We start from the raw sequence: 19,639 nt of genomic DNA, 5'->3' as shown, positions 1-19,639 counted from the left end.
TTTAAAAAGTCTTCTTTCTTCTGGTTCACCCTTCTTCATCTTCTTCATTTAAAACTTTCAACATACTCATCCTAAACACTGCTCATGAAACTGTGCTGATGAGTAAAGGTCGCTTTTGCTGTGATGCAGGGAAGAGAGGAGAGCTCAGACTTTATACTTCAGCAGGACTTTGAAGACGGGGCGTGGCACATTAGCAGATTGCTGGCTGTTGGTTTAGTGTTGTGAGCCGGCCACATGCAGTGGTGCTCCTTCACATATTACACTTTGCTTTCCATAAACATCAGATTTGCATTAATCAATGCACTCTGTTTACATGGCATATTAGTATGAAGCAATCCAATCACAGCTGCGGCGGTCTTTATCGCCGCAAACTACATTTGTTATTTGTGGGGAGGTGCACCTCGGGCAGTGTGTATGCAGTCGCAGAGTACTTAGGGGTGCAGTTTAAGAAACAAATAAATCAAAGTGATTATTTTAAGGCTCTATTAAGTTAGTGTTAATGAACATTTCACACATCTGCTGCTTTTATTGTGAAAGAGTCACAGGAAACATTTTTCTGTCCCCATGGTTAACACTGACGCTCTTCGTTCATTGCAGATTAAAATAGATACTGATCATTGGTGGTGTCTGTCATTAAGATCCATCCATCCATCCATCCATGCCTCCATCATGAGCTCCATCCATCCATCCATCCATCCATCATGAGCTCCATCCATCCATCCATCCATCCATCCATCCATCCATCATGAGCTCCATCCATCCATCATGAGCTCCATCCATCCATCCATCCATGCCTCCATCATGAGCTCCATCCATCCATCCATCACGAGCTCCATCCATCCATCCATGCCTCCATCCATCCATCATGAGCTCCATCCATCCATCCATCCATCATGAGCTCCATCCATCCATCATGAGCTCCATCCATCCATCCATCCATCCATCATGAGCTCCATCCATCCACCCATCCATCACGAGCTCCATCCATCCATCCATCCATCCATCACGAGCTCCATCCATCCATCCATGCCTCCATCCATCCATCATGAGCTCCATCCATCCATCATGAGCTCCATCCATCCATCCATCCATCCATCCATCCATCCATCCATCCATCATGAGCTCCATCCATCCATGCCTCCATCCATCCATCCATCCATCCATCCATCCATCATGAGCTCCATCCATCCATCATGAGCTCCATCCATCCATCCATCCATCCATCCATCCATCCATCCATCCATCCATCCATCATGAGCTCCATCCATCCATCCATCCATGCCTCCATCATGAGCTCCATCCATCCATCCATCCATCACGAGCTCCATCCATCCATCCATGCCTCCATCCATCCACCATGAGCTCCATCCATCCATCCATCCATCCATCCATCCATCCATGCCTCCACCATGAGCTCCATCCATCCATCCATCCATCCATCCATCCATCCATCCATGCCTCCACCATGAGCTCCATCCATCCATCCATCCATCCATCCATCACGAGCTCCATCCATCCATCCATCCATCCATCCATCCATCCATCCATGCCTCCATCCATCCATCCATCCATGCCTCCATCCATCCATCCATCCATCCATCCATCCATCATGAGCTCCATCCATCAATCCATCCATCCATCCATCCATCATGAGCTCCATCCATCCATCCATCCATGCCTCCATCCATCCATCCATCCATCCATCCATACATGCCTCCATCCATCCATCCATCCATCATGAGCTCCATCCATCCATCCATCCATCCATGCCTCCATCCATCCACCATGAGCTCCATCCATCCATCCATCCATCCATCCATCCATCCCTCCACCATGAGCTCCATCCATCCATCCATCCATCCATGCCTCCACCATGAGCTCCATCCATCCATCCATCCATCCATCCATCACGAGCTCCATCCATCCATCCATCCATCCATCCATCCATCCATCCATCCATGCCTCCATCCATCCATCCATCCATCCATGCCTCCATCCATCCATCCATCCATCCATGCCTCCATCCATCCATCCATCCATCCATCCATCATGAGCTCCATCCATCAATCCATCCATCCATCCATCCATCATGAGCTCCATCCATCCATCCATCCATCCATCCATCCATCCATCCATCCATCATGAGCTCCATCCATCCATCCATCCATCCATGCCTCCATCCATCCATCCATCCATCCATCATGAGCTCCATCCATCCATCCATCCATCCATCCATCCATCCATCATGAGCTCCATCCATCCATCCATCCATCCATCATGAGCTCCATCCATCCATCCATCCATCCATCATGAGCTCCATCCATCCATCAGCTCGTTCTCTGGTTCTTTAAGAAGTTTGTAGTGCAGTAAAAAAAATAAATAGAAAAGAGAGATGACAGATGTTTACTTTGATTACACAAACATTACGTAGGCGTATGTAATGAATAGTAGGTTTGTTTTATAATTATAACATGAAGAACGTCAGCGTATAATAATAGTGTCCAACAGTATATTTCTACCTAACTCAGCAGCTCATTCTCTTTAAAGATGTCACACATTTTAGGGTCACTTTGAACAACAGGGTAGATGTGAAACGTAAGAGTGAGGTCAGAGGTCAAATGTGAAATGATATTTGGATACAAACTGTAATGTGATATTTAGAATCCCCATGCACCAGCATCATTACTAAATATTACTGATACAAACTAGGGCAGCAGAATTTTAGGCAGTTTTAAAGACGAGACATTTTGTGAAAGTTTGACCATTTTTGACCTTGAAGAAAAGGTCAGAGGTCAAATGTGACACATTTTACATCTTCATGCAGCACTTTCTATATGTTGACAATAAACACCACAGTTGTAAGAGTCATAGTTTCAAAGTTATAAGGCGTTCTGTCAATTTTTGACCAATAAATCATAACAATGTCCATGAAGAGTGGATGAAAGCCAGATTTTAATGGATCGTTAACATGACCTCACTCTACACTCTACAACATTTTACCAGAATTCATTCAAAACGTTTCATGTTTGCAGACAAAATGATGTGCAAACGCTACCACAAACATAAACTCCTTGGTGGAGGTGAAAACGTTTCCTGTGACCTTTATTTGTATTTTACATTTACATTTATCATTTCTGGCCAGCTGTTGAAAGAGCAGCCTGAAATTAGAGTAAAATAAAATATGTCACCCATGGTAACCCATGTCATGAAGCCGTACACACCTGCCAATCAAACGGTGTCACATGCTCACCGACAGACTGAGCAAAAGAAGAGCGGATCATGGACAAAGCAGCCTAGAAGCTGGATCTCATTGATTATACAGTTCAATATTAGACTGAAGGATGCAAACGCGTCGGAAAAAATGTGAAAAATGCAGCATTTTAGAGTGATTTAATTTAAGTGTGAAGGCATCGCCGTTCCTTCCTTCGTTACTTTCCTTGTCTCACTCCTCCTTCCTTTCATCGAGCCTTCCCCGCCACGCTCCCGCCTCCAGCGTCCATCATTTATCACCCTGAATCCAACATCGCTTCAGCCTTACTGTGTACCTTCCCTCTCTTTCTCCTCCCTTACAACATATTAATCCTTCGTGCCAGTGTGAGCCCTCCCATTCTTGCACTTCTTCATCACTCTTTATCTCCGCCTTATCTCTCTCTCTCCCTCTCCCTGCAGCACCACACCCTGCCATTGTTGTCTCTGTGACACATATTCTTCCCATTTGTCACTTCTCCTCCTTTAAATGAAAACATTCATCCCTTCACCTGTCCCCCTTTACATCCCGCTCTCACTGTTTATTTACTCATCCCTTTCTTTTCCCGGGAAAACTGTCGTCCTGTTATGGAAGGTAAATCCATCCTTCTTCTACTGTCCCCCTCACTTCCCCTTTGTCTCATCCTTGATCTCCTCAAACTGTCCTTCCAGTCATACAAAGTGCATGGGCTCTTTTTGATAGCGGGTATCTATTAAACACAGGTTCAGGCCAGATTTAGCAATAACACAGGACTCTGGCTACAGCCATCTTCTCCTCTTTGCCTTTCTCCACTGACCCCTCCCTATCTGCCTCAGTCCATCCATCCATCACGCTCTTCTTCTCTTTAGTGTTACACATGAGCTGGTGGCAAGGTAATGATTGGTTTAAACAGGTAGTCTGTATGCATGGAGGCTCGCTAAACGATATTAATGGTGTGTGTTTGTGTGTGTTTGTGTGTGCTTTCCTGTATATTGCATGAGACTTAATGCCCTCTAACATTATCAAGCCCTGGTGCGATAAGCACGTGCAGACAAGAATTCACATAATTACTTTATGTAATAACTATCAGTTCAGTCACAACCTGCAGGACGAGGTCACCGCAGAGTTAACGTTTGCATCCCGCGTTTATCGTGAAAACACGCATTACTTTTTCATGAGGCTGTACACAAATGTGCTGAAAGGATTTCCTTCTGCATAAATTACTTGCTCTCATTCTTCTTCTGCCTCGACTTTTATTCACGTTAGTGCAGCAGTGGACGAGTACGACTTGCTGCTAGTAGCAGCTTGGTTGTTAATGAGTGGACAAAAAAGTTTTTGTCCAAAATGCTGACTTTAATTAGTTTGATTAAATGTTCATTTTACATGTAATTTTGTTACATAATTACAGCATAAAATGCTAAATTTAATGAAATTCAGTTTATGCCAACTGCAAAATGATTAAATAATTGGATAAACAATCCTTCGATTTCACATATTTCTGTTGCATTTTACTAAAAATTATTGCTTTACATTTATTGAGGGTTTATGAGTCCAGCTTCTGGAGGCAGAACCATAAACCATCCAACTCCAAATCTGAGACGCAGCAAACATTTTTACTCTGGTTTTCAAATGCTGTTTGTTTAACTTTCAGAAGTAATGATCTCATTCTGGGTTCAAATTCACCCCTTCACAAACTAAGAGACGTGTTACACACCTGCATTTTCTACTGCACAGCATCACACTCTGCCAGAGCTGTTACAGTGTTACCCTTGATTAGAAAGGATGTGCTGGTGAGGAGATGAGGAGGCCTACAGATGATATGTATGGGACTGATAACAGCAGACTTTTGCCATTCAGTAGACTGATAACATCCAGACGTGGCGACCAGCTCAATCAGAACCTGAATGTCCACCAGAGACCAGCTGCCAGCTATAAGAGATAAGAGACAAACTTCAGGTCCATAATTTGTTGGACAGCTGAATCATTTTTTCCATTTTTGTCTCAGTACACCAGCACGGGGGATTTTAAGTCAAAGACTAAAGATGTGACAGAATAAAAAAAGGATTTCTGTGGTTGAGAAAAACAGCTTCATAACATTTAACCAAGTATACACTCGACTGAAGGTTTACACCAAGGTGCAAACCACTGGTTACACTCATCATCAGGGAGGGCAGATCGGACTTTACCAGAAAACATCTCAAAGAGCACTTTTCTCACAAACTAACCAAGTTTATTTGCACCAGAATGAGGGAAGGAGCAAAAAAAGCTCATGATCTGAAGCACACCACATCACCCACGTCTCCAGTTTTTATCAGTTATGTGAAACTGCCAAAGTGAAATCTTTTCTTTCTCCAAAAAACGCATTCATGCCTTCATCACCTCGTGATTGGATTACCGCAGTTCTCCGTTTTTGGGTGGAGAACACTCAGATCTCCATCACTTGCAGTTTGTCCAAAATACTGCTGCACATTTTTTAACAGGTCAGGTCACTCAATTTATTTTATTTAAAGTTAGTTAAAGTTTCTGGGCTGCCTCTCCTCAAAGTAGCCATCCATCAAGACTTTCTCCATTTGAAGCAATGCATCATCAGGGATTGTAACATTGTAACAGCCGGTCCTTTTATCGAATTAAATTATTGATCTGTGGTTTAATGTTGTTTTTTTTTAACACATGTGTTGCTTAAAATGTGCTACAGAAATAAAACTGACATTGACATCAACTGCTAAACATAGTGGAGGTGGTGTTATGACATATATAAAGAGATTGTATATATTTCAGGCTTACAGGATTCAATTTAAGAGTTTGAAGTCAATAAAAATTATGACAGGACAAAATGCAGTTTTTCTCCAGATATTAAACGTAAGGCTCTACAACAAAGTGACCTGGTTTGCTAAAACACATACACACTGTTTTATCACTGGAGAACAGACCCAGGACTGCAACGCTTCACAGTCAATGGTCTTTTTGAGCCTGTGAACATGGGGGACCATGTCTATAACAACTACACGGTGCAATTCTTATTTATATGCCATGAATTAAAGTTAAAAGTTGACACTTTAGTCACATCTCGATTGGATGTGCTAACATCCATGATGTAGAGAGGCAACATGATAAAAGTTTAATCCTTGTCCAAATACTCCCAGAGATAACTGTGTATGTGAGATCTGAGGCAGGGATGGGAAGTACTCAGATTCCACGTCGTGTTTCTTGAGCAGACACTAAAGTTATTACTTGTCAAAAGTCTGGCACATAACAGCTTAGCAGCATAAGAAATGATGACACCCAGACAGAAGGTGGGGTATTATAGGCTAAAGGACACATTCTCCTGGGGAAGAGGCCGGCAGCATGCAGGCTATCACTTCTAAGCTGTGTTTGTTTACTAGTGAGTCACACATGTTGACACTGAAGACCACCAAATGACAGAAAAACATAAGACACATAAAGGGACTGACTTTCGACCCCGTTTTACATTAAAAAGTGAGAAGAAGCTGTCTTTGAATGAAACTGCTGGAAACAAAAACCAAAACAAAACAGAAAATAAAGCTCGCTAGCTCAAGTTCATAGTGTCATGCTCATTTGCGTGCACTGCCGCCCACACACGCCTACGCACGTGTGTGCAAACAGTTGCAAAGAGTGGGTGAGAAAGAGTCAGACTAAGAAAAGACCTTTGATATTCAGCTTTCATTATTTGGGCAACATCTTCTGCACGCATCTAAATCTGCAGAAACGCAGAGTTTCAGCCAGAAAGCTGCGAGCTCGCTTTATGTTACGTTGGCTGTACTGAGGTCACTCTTGGATTAATTTAGACCTTAAACAGAAGGTCAGTTCATCTGTGCAAACTCTGAAAGTTAATGTATGCGCGAGTCTTGCTTTAATATAACAGGATCATTTAACACTTTCTTCTCTGTTTCTATTAATCGTTTCCTTTAGGTGCAAGGAGTGAACTTGAACTAAAGATTTCCACATATGCCTCAAACTATATTCACAACATGCTACCCCACATCAGTGTATCTGTGCAATTCAACAGTGCCACCTAGAGCTCAAGGAAAGCATAGCAGCAGTGAATTATGAGTGGGTGCAGATCTGCTCATCAACATACTGTCATGATCTGTCTTCTACTTTGACTCAGTGTGTGTTTGCGTGTGTGTGTGTGCACATCTTGTCAGTCACCTCCGGTGTGATCTCTACAGCTATAATTATTCATGGTCGGTCAGCTGTCAAGTCATGACGTTTACATTCATGCATGAGTCGGACAAAGATGCAGAGCAGCACATTCTCAAACACACGTTTGTTATGAGCTGCAGTGGCATCATATATCACCATCGTGGGAATAAAGGCATCGCTTTGCTTCATGAATGTGGCCAAAATGGCACAGAGTGTGTCCGGGTTACATTAAGAACCACCTGCACTAATTATTTAAAGACACAGCAATCAACCGATCGCACACAAACATCGCATCACGCCACCTTTCAAGCATCCTCGTGTGGAAACATCCTGGTTGTTCAGGCGAGCACAAAATCAAGTCTGAATGGAAATGCCTCACACAGCTTTCTGTGTGTTCCCCTCAGGGTATTAGTGTGATATTGGCTATTTCCTGTTTTGAAGGCGAGTTACTTTACAGTCAGGCAGAGACGCAGATGGCCTAGTCACCTCTCGGTGATGGTCTGTGACTGGCATGATTGCTGTGCGGTCTCTGTTTGTCTGTCTGCCTCTTTCTATTCCACCGCGACGTCCCTCATTCCCTCTCTATCAGCCTGCTTCCCGACTCTTGTTTTCTAGTCTCTTTGTTGCTTTATCTGCTGGTGCATGAACACTAAAGTGAGTTATTTTCATAGTTATCGCATGTGGAGACGGCAGGGTCAACTGTGAGAGTGGGTGTAACAAGCAGGAAGTTGAGGCAATAAGTCTTTCTTTGTTTCGAGGCTCAAGAAGACGTAATTGTTCACGGATGAAAAATAGCTGTCAGTTAGAAAGGTTAAAATAACAGCTGTAAGAAGCAAGTAGGCTGCACATATTTCATGTTTAACCAGCACCACACCCACTACATGTCTTCCTCTAAAATAATACCATGTAGCTGCAAAGGAAATGTTATCACTTCCAAGTCATGGGAGACGCAGTGGCATGAATCCATAGACAGAAAAAATAAAGTCTGCTCAAGGTACCTGATTTTTATATGAGTTTGAATGTTTACCACAATTACATCAAGAGCTCTCTACATTTATGAAGTGAGAAAGACGACTCCGAGTGAAAGCTTTTCTGCTTTACTTCCACAGCATTGTCCCGGACTCAAACGTTGTCCTTAGTGCTTCCCAGCGTGTTCAAATGTGAGAACAACAGTTCCTGAACCACATATGTGATGAACAACACCCCTGACACGCCAAAACAGCCACATTTGACATCCTGAGAAGGAGAACATCAGAGGCTGAGTACCTACAGGTCGTATTTGTGCATGCAAACAGACTGTCTGTACAAAAACATAAATTCAGGTAGATTTAAATAGATAAGATCCTCCAAGTGTCCTCACACCTGATTCTGATTATTCCTACCAGAGCACAGCAGTAAATAACTTCACCTTCTGACAGTCATGAACATCTCATTTAGAAAAGGAAGGAAGAGTGGCGGTGTTGTGTCTGCTGCACTGTTTTATTAGCCGTGCCAGAACGATGGTTTGAAATATGACCACTTCCTGATCTCCGTGTCAGCTTCTCCTTCGTCTGTGTTTTTCCGTCTGTGGCTGTCAGTCTGTGGCACAGCTCTCTCTCGCACACATACACATTATCAACCTATCATCATGGACTGCTGGTCTATGATAATCGCGTGTCATCCTGAGCCAGTTTTATTATTGATCACCGGCTGTAATGATCAGAAGATGCAGATGATGGCACCACCCTCATTGATTACCGGTGACAGCTACAAAGCATGGCATAATTCTCATTGATCAGCAGTGACGGTGTGTAAAAAAAAAAGGTGTCATCTCCATCGATTAGCAGTAAAAATGTGCGGCAAAGATGCCCCGTCGGTCCCCACTGAGTGGAGCCCTTTTACACGCACTTGTATTCATCATGTGAATGTGTGTGGTACACGTGTGTTAGGAAGAAGATGAAAAGCGACAGGAAATAGACTGAAAAGAAGATGCTAAACTTTGCTGCAGATCTTTAACACCTCTATAGCCACGGCACGCCCCCATAGAAGAGACCATTTCATTAGCAGGACAAGCTGCAGAGAATCGGCACCGAGCGAGCACCGAGCATCGCCGTTACCCCAAGAGGAGATTTGTGGCACGGCGGGTTTAAGCTGTTTCAGAGGCAGGTGGTTTAGATGCTGTGGCTCATTGGCGGCACATTAATAAACTTAAATAATAAACTACACAAAAGCTCCACCTGACAGTCACTGTGCGTAACTACACATCTATTAACCTCCTCTTTATAAGAAGAGCCTGTGTGGTGCAGGTTTGGTGTGAGCACTTACCTCAGATTCATCGCAACTTTCAAACAGGTAGGTAATCTAAGACATGGGTTATTTCCATGAGCTGTGATAGCTGTAACATTTGTTCGTGAGTGTAAGTTACTGCTGCTTACTATCACTTTTGGTGAAGAGCTTATTATTTTTGCACTCTCCTTCTCATCGTCTCCTTTACTCCCCGCACTCCTCTCTGTTCCCGTTTCTTCTTTCACCTCGTTCTTCTCAGTTAGTCTTGATTTCTTCTTCCTCACTGTCTCACTCCCCCCATCTCTGTGATTTATATGTTTCCTGGTGGTGTTTTTCCCCCTGCTACCTTGATGAGTGCTCAACCACACATGCATACACACACACACACACACATTAGATGGATGAGCTGGAGATAACTAAAGCAGCCAGACTTCACTGTGAATTATAATCACCTTCAATCTGTGTCTCTGAATCCCTGCCCAGTTCTTCTGTTCATGGGTGGGTGCGTGTGTGTGTGTGTGTGTGTGTCAGGAAGCTCTACTCTCCTCACCAAGTCATGTGTGAGCGCCTCTTTCATGAATGTAAGTGATGGAGCAGCGAGGAGTTTGTTCCCTGAAGGGTTGTGTACGAGTGTGTGTATATGTCATTGCTCCTACTTATTATTCTCTGCGTCCCCTGGTGTTTGACCTGTTGTGTCGAGTTGGAATATAATGCTATTTCCACTGCTGCTCACATACAGTGCGCACACTCAGACACACATACCTTGAGGCAACAGCCATCAGGGTCCATCACTCACCCTCCCATAAGGTATTCAACTGCACTATGTCAATGTCACATTGCCATTGGCCCAGTGTGTGTCTGTGTGTATAAAAAAGGAAGAAAGAAAGCTGGTGGTCCAGCAGTCAGTGAGGTAGGAGGAGAGAATGCACACTGGAAATATAAATCTCAGACAGCGAGAGGAGAGGGAGGCGATGTTTGAGGGAAAATCCATATACCTGAACTCGCCAGCGGTAACCTGCACACATGTGAGAGAGTAAATTTTACAATAAACAAATCGTTTATTTTTTTTTTCACTTCAGTCTTCTTCGAGTCGATACCAAAATGAGTTTGCATGGTAGAAAAGGTTCAGCTACACGAGGAGTGCTCCACATGCTCCACATAGACACTCTGATCAGAGCAAAACTGGCCCAAATTTCATAAACCGTGTAACCACACGTGTCTGAGTTCTTCCTGCACACTCCGGCCTCTGAGATGTAAATGCGTAGAGATGTAAACTTGTGTCCTCTCCAAAGTCATCCGCGTCCAGGCTGAAACGCTCCTCCCAGGACACTTTTCTTTTTAATGCAAACTCGTTCAGAACTACGAGCAACATAACAACAGCAACCACGGCAGATGGTAAATATCCGTCTTCAGAGAGCTGCTCAAACGCACCGGATAAGACAGCAACTTGAAGAAGACAAATGCGAGAACCATTCATCACTTTTACATGTCACACTAGTCTAATTAGAAGTGTGGGTGCAGTACAGCATGCAAACAGCACACTGTATGAAATCATATCCCATGTAAACAAGGAGTTCAATGAGAGTATGTATCCACGTCACAGCAGGCAAGGCGCAGCGTGATCTTCCCAACACCAGAGGCCGTGAACTGAGTAACGTTTGGACTGTTTAAGAAAGAAATACATAAACCCCTCAGATCCTCACGCTCACTGGCTCGTGCAGATGTTTTCCATCGTGTCTGCAGTTTTCTAAATAATTCCATTATTGTCCTATTTTCTATAGCCCACTTTAAATACTGCAGCAACCCACAAGAGAGAGTCTTAGATCGCTTTGATGTTTGAAATGTAAATTTTCATGTAAATGTGCCAGAAATTTATGAAGAAAATAAATAATTTAGTCGCTGTGATAATGTGCAGGAACTATGCACAAAAGCAAACACAGCCAAAACATGTTTTTCACTTTCTTCTTGATGACTAATCAAACCTGATGGTGGAAGTGAAGAGAAACAGATGTGATAGCAAGGTTTTCATGGCTGAGGAGGTAACGATGCTGTATGACGAATCCTCAAGCTTCATCGACAGCTCATAATAAAAATAAACACAACCAGCGTGTCTGAGTGAGAGGGGCCCACATGGGCGAGAAAGAGTAAAATGGGGTGATGCTGCCATCTACTGTGGAAGACAGGAACTTCTCATTTTGAAAAATCTATAATTTCCTTCTTTTTTGTACCTGCCCAGATGTTTGTTAACTCTGACTTATGACTCACTGAAGCATTAAAAGAAGGGATGGACCAGTCTTGTGTCTTCACATAGCAGATATCTTAGTATCTTTATCTTAATCTGTCCAAAATATCTTCAACACACGAACATCTGAAAGTCATGTCCTCAACAAACAGGAAAAATAAGCCTGACACAAGACCTGAGAGAAGCTTCTGGACCTTCAGCTGATCCGTCTTGAGCCACAGGTCTCCTTCAAAAAGACTGTAAAGAAGTGCATTAAATATTTATCTGAAAACGTAACATCTGACTTCTTATGCAATCTTTTGAAATCATCCATAAACTAGTCATCACATTGTCTCAGGTGATGACTCCTGTGGTGAGAAACAAACTGTTCCTAACTGTGGATCACGCTCACTCCAGACTGTGTTTTAATGTCCCAGGGACAGCTTTAATCTTCCAGACTGCAGCGCTGTGCTCCAGAACGATCACACAGGACTTTCAAACAGAAGACTCAAGTATTAGAGGGATGTGAGAGCAGATATTAATAAAGCATCGGTATAAAAGGCCTCTTTCTGCTTCATGTAATGAGACACATGTTTAAGTATAACAAAAACCACACTTCCAGTTTCAGAGCAGTAAACTCAAGAAGTGTGAGTTTTGAAGTGTTGCTGCCTTCGCCACTGCAATCTGGAGCATCAGGACTTACTGAGTGTGCCATTCATCCCTGGAGTATCCTGTGTGTGTGTGTTGTTGTTTACCCCTGTTTCTTTTTCACGTGGATAATGTAATTGACCGAGGGAGGGAATTCAGCCTCGGACAGAAGGAAGCATGTAACAGGATCGGCTCGTGCTTGGAGTTTGTGCCCTTTTTGTTTTGGTTTTTTGGGGATTTTTAAAGAAATCTTTGACTAAAGGCTGTTTTGGGATTTTATTGTGAAGGATCAATATCCATTATTTTTTTTAAAAAAACTTTTGGAAAGAGCCAATGGGAGCTAAGTTTACCATCTGCTGCTGTCACTATCTGAAACACAACCAAGAAGAGAGGAATGCTATTTTGCGGTTAGAAAAACTCTGTTACAATCCCAACTCGTCACCCTTTATTCCTCTTCTTATTTTAATATACCAAAGTACACATTTATAGTATCCTAGTTTTATTTCTTTCTCTCTAGGATGCACAGCACTCCCAGGCCACTTGAGCAGCTATCCAGTGGGTCTAGTGACAGTGAGACAGAAGAGAAGAACATATTTGGACCACCACCTTCAAAAACGAGTCAGTGGAAAAACCAGCAAAGCCAGAGGAGCACCGCTGATCAGCGGGCCATCGCAGACAGAGCCGAAAACACTCCCATCAGTCAGGGACTGGATCGAGAGTTACAGGCTTTCATCAGCATGAGAGACCAGACTGACGAGGCTACGGAGGTGACAGAAAACATGCTGTACACTACAGACGCTGAAATAAGCGTAATGAAACAGCAGCGTTTATCGCAAAACTGGGAAAAAACATATTTATAAAACAATCTGTTCTCATCTGGGTGTGTAACATATAGGAGTCAATCTGCTCACAGGACATGCCACTTAAGCTTGTAAACTTATATAACTTATAAGCATTTGGCTGATTAAACTAAAACTATATAATAGGGTATTTTTTATTAATATTAGTGTGTATTCTCCAGCAGTTTAAAAGACGTCGAGGTATGTCTAAATTCCAGTGAATGCAGCTTAAATTAAGAATTTAAGGAATCTTTCAAAAAACACAAACAAAACTCAACATTTACCGGCCAAACTGGAGTTCCTCGTGACTGGATGCTGTCAGAAAATTCCCATCTGCTCTCCACTGGATCTCTAATGTAATAATCTAAAAAGGGCAGACACACAGGTGACTTTCATAGAAGCCTGATTTATGTCAATAAATAATATGAAATAGTGCCACAGATAGTGTTTCAGTGACAAACAAGCCATAATAATTATGAATATGCATAAAAGCCTTGGTTAGATTAGATTAGTGCGAGGCCAGAGGAAAATCTGTTGCTCTCACTCAGAAAATGAGAAAGAATGCAGCTGTCTAAAAACAGCTATTCAGCAAATGTGACCACGGGTCAATTAGTGATTGAGCACCGACACACAAACGACACACAGACCACGTGCTCCTTACTTACTCAGTCACTCAGCGCCTATCACTGCTGTTTATTCGTTAGTTAGACTCCATCATTGTCAGTGTGCTTGTGTTTGGAGGTGGTGGATGTACAAACCCCAGCACGTCTCGACTTTTGATTTTGAATCCTTATTTTTTCAGGGTTTTTTGGTGACATTAGCAAGCAAAAAGTTTATTGGTTTGTTTTTTCTCAACTTTTGAGTCGTGCTTCATTTCTGCGCAGAGGGAACACATCAGGACAGAGGCTGTTTTCTCAGAATTTCAGGACCGCAGCTCAGTGAGCATTTGAGTTTAGTGCACACGTCAGGCTGCAGGACACAGTGGGCACATTGTGTAAATAAATGAACTCCTTGATGGAGATGTAGGTCATTAGCTTGGCAGGCCGGTCAAAGAGAATATTCACTGCACAATTCTCAGCATGCTGCGGGACTGCTTTTAATATTAGGACAAAAACAAAAAACTCAGCAGGCCTGAAACATTAAAGAGCCCTCACAGTGGTGGGGGCCGAAGGGGTGGGGGGTTATCTAGAAGATGAAGTAGGACATACCACTCTGTCAACTTTGTGTTTTTTATACTTTACAGTTAAAATCTGTTTTTTCTGTATAATTTAAAGACAACTTTCAATTTTTAAGAGTGGACTTTTAACAATATTTTAATTCCCAGACAAACACAGTGGCTGTGTGGATCGTGTGAGGAGCCAAAGTGCAAAACATGGGAGACAGAGTTAATAAAAGTCAACTTTAATAGCTAAACCCTTTTTATTTCTTTAACTCAGTCACCTACTGCTTATCACAAAGAAAAAAACCACGTAATCCAACATACAGCAGCAAAAGTCCCATAAGGCAGAAACTTACACTGATAGAGCACAGACGATGTTGCAACAAGAAGGCGGGACTATTTATACACATGTGTATAAATAGTCCCGCCCAATCTACAAATTTGGGATCGGCACACTAGATAATGAGGAACAGGTGAAGACAATCAAGACAAAGAGACAGAGGGGGGATTGAAATAAGACATAACTAACCTCCAAAGTAAAACAGGAACAAGAGATGAATGAACTGTGAGGGTGTAGCACCCCACCACTCTATACTGTGTCCAAAACCTGGGACCCCCGTTTTGATCAAACTAGGTGGGCTGGTGTGTTTGAAGCAAACTAAATACCACAATGATTCTACAGTTTCCAGTCCTCTGATAGCAACTCCAACATTAAACACACTTACCTGCAGGTTAAAAATCACACACGATTTTAAAGAATTTACACAGACAACCCTTTAACACAAGAAGCTCCTAATAACACGTCCAAAAAGCAAACTGCTAAATATTAAACCCATAAAATAAAATATACCTTTCAACGAGGACATTGGGTCACTAAAGAATAATAAGTAAACGTCTGACGAAACAAAAAGTAAAAATGGCTCTGTGGTCATGAAAATACTAAACAGGATTCAGCCATCATTCATTTTGTTATTCGTACATGTGCGATTCATAAAGCCTGAGGACAACTGACGGCTCTTAAGTGGAAGGTGTGGGTGGATTGGTAAATAACTTTCTGCTGATTCATGAGGCTGACATTTGTGCTTTTTTAAATTGAATACACTGCAGAAATATAATTTCCCTCAGTTGTAAGTTGCATCATCATTAGTATATTTTAATTAGGAAGTGTTTGTGTTTGTCTACAGGAATGGGAGAAGTTGAATTATGACATACACACCTTGCGCTATGCCAAACGAGAGGTCAGAGCTCGGTGGAAGAAAATCCTGCTTCAGCTCGGTGAGTTCTCGGTTGTTTCCGCTCTTTTCTGCTGCCTGTGTAATTCCCCGTTCTTCCCGCTGCTCATCTCTTTGGATCCCTGCAGGTTACCAGTGTGAGGTGGACGCCTTGCTGTGTGTGAACAAACAGCGCCGATTCAGTCGAGATGAAGAACATCTTAACAAAGCGACTGAACTGTTGACGCAGCTGCTGGACCACACCTCTCTGTTCCCTCCTGGAACAGGACACCAGAACCGATACCTCTGTATCATGGTACACGCAAACACGCATCCATAACATTGTCAACCACGGGTCCCTGGACATTATTCCTAATTTTTCAAAGGAAATATTGGACACTGCAGTATCTTTTACCTGTTTTAAAAACAAAAAGTCTGGTGAATGGATCTAAGCTCCCATTCGTGTAAAAATGGACTGTAAACCTGTTCACGGCGTACCCAGAAAATGGGTGTATGGATTTTCAGGCTTCATTGATTGTCATAACACAGAGTTTGCTCTTCTGTAAGTTTCATATGGCTGGAATTTAGACCTAGTTAGCTTGTCTTCTTCACCCGTGGAGTACCTCAAGGCTCCATTTAGGGCCTGTTTTCATTTACTGGTATAAACCCCCTCGAGACCCTATTTGCTGTACACATCTCCACACTTCTCTAAATATAAATATATCTGCTTTTGAATTTCAGTGACTGCTGGTAATGGGTCCATCCTCTTTCTTCAGTTGCAGGATTATAAGACAGAGGATCCTGTCTGGTCCTCTGAGAACCATAATGTAGCCATTTAAGATCAGTATCATCCAACCTTGATGCTCATTTAGGGAATCGTGGAGTGACACTGATTCAAGATTCAATTCTGCTACTTTTTTCAGCTTTTTTCTGAACATTGTTAAATTGAAGTCCATCACTTTTCTCAACTCCAGAATATTGCTCAGTTCACACTGTGTTGTTTGCAGCTGCTGCAGTAAACATTTCACTGGCTTCCTGTCAAATGCAGAACTGATTTTAAGGCCCTTTTATTGCTTTTTCAAAGCCAAGTGTGGGTTGGCAGCTGGGAAATGAACTTTTGCTTTATTCCTGTCACGGTTCTGGGTCATTTTCGACCCAGCTTTTCCTGTTTCTGTTTTGGTGTTTTTCTTAACTATGATTTGTTCGGGTTTTTAAGTTGTGCTGGTTTGATTTTGTAATAAGGGTTATTCTTCTTCTCTGTTTTATGTGTTATATTCTTTCTGTCCACCACTCAGTGTCAAGTTTGTGTTTTTGTGAATTGTTTCTGGTTTCCTGTTTTACTTTGAAAGTTCATGTCTCATGTCAGTGTGTTCAGTTTTACTTCCCCCCTGTCTCCATCCATCTTCATCCGCTTTGTCCGGGGCCGGGTCGCGGGGGCAGCAGCCTAAGCAAAGAGGCCCAGACCTCCCTCTCCCCAGCCACCTCCTCCAGCTTATCCGGGGGAACACCAAGGCGTTCCCAGGCCAGCCGAGAGATATAATCTCTCCAGCGTGTCCTGGGTCTGCCCCGGGGCCTCCTCCCGGTGGGACATGCCTGGAACACCTCACCCAGGAGGCGCCCAGGGGGCATCCTTGTCAGATGCCCGAACCACCTCAGCTGGCTCCTTTCGATGTGGAGCAGCAGCTGCTCTACTCTGAGCCCCTCCCGGATGGCCGAACTTCTCACCCTATCTCTAAGGGAGAGGCCAGCCACCCTTCGGAGGAAGCTCATTTCTGCCGCTTGTATCCGCGATCTCGTTCTTTCGGTCACTACCCACAGCTCGTGGCCATAGGTGAGGATAGGGACAAAGATCGACCGGTAAATTGAGAGCTTCGCTTTTACACTCAGCTCCCTCTTCACCACGACGGACCGGTGCAGCGTCCGCATTACTGCAGCTGCAGCCCCAATCCGTCTGTCGATCTCCGGCTCCCTTCTCCCATCACTCGCGAACAAGACCCCGAGATACTTGAACTCCTCCACTTGTGGCAGGAACTCATCCCCGACCCGGAGTGGGCACTCCACCCTTTTCCGGCTGAGAACCATGGCTTCAGATTTGGAGGTGCTGATCCTCATTCCCGCTGCTTCACACTCGGCTGCGAACCGTTCCAGTGCGAGCTGGAGGCCCTCACCCGATGAAGCCAACAGAACCACATCATCTGCAAAAATCAGAGATGAGATTCTGAGGCCACCAAAGCGAAAGCCCTCCGCCACTTGGCTGCGCCTAGAAATCCTGTCCATAAAAATTATGAACAGAACCTGTCTCGTTAGCCTAATTTCTCTCAGCTGTGTCTCCCTTCTGTTGCCCATTCCCTGATTACTCCCCTGTGTATATAAGCCCTGTGTTTTCCTGTGCGCTTTGTCGTGTTGTGCTCTCTCCAAGCTGTGTGATTGTCGTGTTCCTACTTTGTTTTGTTTCTGTTAGAGTTATTTTTATGGGATGTTTTTCTAGCATTAAAGCTGTGTTTTGAGTTCAAGTCCTGTCTCCCAGAGTCCTGCATTTCGGGTCCTTTTCCTGCTTGCCTGCCTGCCACACAGCCCACCATGACAATTCCACTCTCGCTCTTAGATACTCAAACCGTCTGCTTTTAACTCCTTGATCAAGAATAGAAAGAAAGGATGCTTCACAGTAGAATGTTGTCTTGATAAGGTTAATCTTGTTAGGCTGCATTTTTGCTGTTATGTTCAGAGATTCTTACAAAGAAGCTCCTGTTTATAAACTACAGTTCCTCTCACTTTCTACCCTCCCCGTTCTTCACTCTTCTTTCACCTCTTCTCTCATATCTCTACTGTTTTGTTGTTGTGCCTCTTCCTCCAACTACATCTGTCTACTAAACAGTCTTTAACTACTTTTGTGTTTCTTGATGTTTCTCTCAGGACCGCCTGGTGTTGCTGGACAGCGCTGAGGACTTTGTCAGACTGGCCAAGGAAAAATATCCCAAGAAAGAAGGCTGAGAAAATGTGCCAAAGACCGAAGGAGTCCTTTAAAGAAAGTGGACTCATGCTGTTTTAACACATTTGACCACATTTCAGTTTTAATTTAAATCCTGAATTTTAATTCTAACCGAAAACCCCTTTTTGTCCCAGCTCAGTCTGTTAACTTGTGCTTGTGTTGTTTGGCTTATACAATTTGTAAAATACAAAAGTAAATACTATTTTTAATATTTATTTTTTATGTCTACATCGTCACATCATTTTTAACTAAATCCATATTTTTCAAAGATAATAAAAATTATTCAGTAAAAACTAAAATAACCTTTGAAACTATATTATTTATCTCTATATGTACAGTATTTTACACAAACTATTTAAAAATCCTCTTTAACACTCGTTTGTTAACACTTGTAGGAGTAAACTGTTTATTTTCTGTCATATTGGGTTGTTTCCCGTCCACGTTGTGACCATTAAAATATATTCACTCATTACGGGTTCAATCTTTTTTTTACTGTAATAGTAGTTTTGTCCATAAGGTGGCAGCATATATACACATTGTGGAAGAGACACACACACTTTAACCATAATCGCCACAATCACCAGTTAACCTAATAAACATGGCTTCAGACCTACAAACTGCTGTCAGACCAACCAGGAGGTCTGAACTGGAAACCGTGTTGATGTGACGTGACAGTGCTGACCATCCCACACTGAGACTCTGCTCACTCCTTAAAGTTATCGCTTCACAGAAGTGAGAAAAGGATGAATCCTCATGATTTGCTGCTCAAACTGTGATCGTGGAGAATGAGGATTAAGTTATCAGGTTAAATTTAAGACGTCCCAAATCTGGATTTAGCTTTCAGTTCAAAGGAGAAGTGCTCGAAACACTTATTCTTTATTCTTCTATAAGAATAAAATGGAGAAAAATGGAAAACT

General features: G+C 42.9%; 1 protein-coding gene and 1 long non-coding RNA gene across 3 annotated transcripts; one reads left to right on the top strand and one right to left on the bottom strand.

Annotated features, from left to right (window-relative positions):
* Nucleotides 1–5,144: 5,144 nt before the first annotated feature.
* On the bottom strand, nt 5,145–15,824 carry LOC309691146. Of its 2 annotated transcripts, none has more exons than XR_014271895.1 (3): nt 15,739–15,824; nt 13,648–13,727; nt 5,145–5,155 (listed from the first exon to the last, which is right to left on the bottom strand). It is a non-coding gene; the product is annotated as an uncharacterized lncRNA (long non-coding RNA). The 2 variants fall into 2 exon arrangements; XR_014271896.1 differs by lacking the exon at nt 5,145–5,155 and adding an exon at nt 10,476–10,670.
* LOC309691145 (melanoregulin) lies at nt 12,679–19,165 on the top strand. Its single transcript, XM_082508726.1, has 5 exons — nt 12,679–12,931; nt 13,042–13,291; nt 15,707–15,797; nt 15,883–16,049; nt 18,647–19,165. The coding sequence occupies exons 1-5, from the start codon at nt 12,858–12,860 to the stop codon at nt 18,722–18,724; spliced, it is 660 nt and encodes a 219-aa protein (XP_082364852.1). The 5' UTR covers nt 12,679–12,857; the 3' UTR covers nt 18,725–19,165.
* The last annotated feature ends 474 nt before the right edge of the window (nt 19,166–19,639 follow it).

This window comes from Aulonocara stuartgranti, assembly GCF_965226115.1.
Source record: "Aulonocara stuartgranti genome assembly, chromosome: 16".
In the NCBI taxonomy this organism is placed as follows: domain Eukaryota; kingdom Metazoa; phylum Chordata; class Actinopteri; order Cichliformes; family Cichlidae; genus Aulonocara; species Aulonocara stuartgranti.
This window is presented reverse-complemented; position numbering and strand designations above follow the sequence as displayed.

Bases quoted from the DNA above. Each gene is read 5' to 3' on its own strand.
- LOC309691145 (XM_082508726.1), top strand. From the start codon at position 12,858: ATGGGAGCTAAGTTTACCATCTGCTGCTGTCACTATCTGAAACACAAC. The intron at 12,932-13,041 runs GTTAGAAAAACT...CTTTCTCTCTAG, and splicing joins GAGAGGAATGCTATTTTGCG to GATGCACAGCACTCCCAGGC. The intron at 16,050-18,646 runs GTACACGCAAAC...TGTTTCTCTCAG, and splicing joins ACCGATACCTCTGTATCATG to GACCGCCTGGTGTTGCTGGA.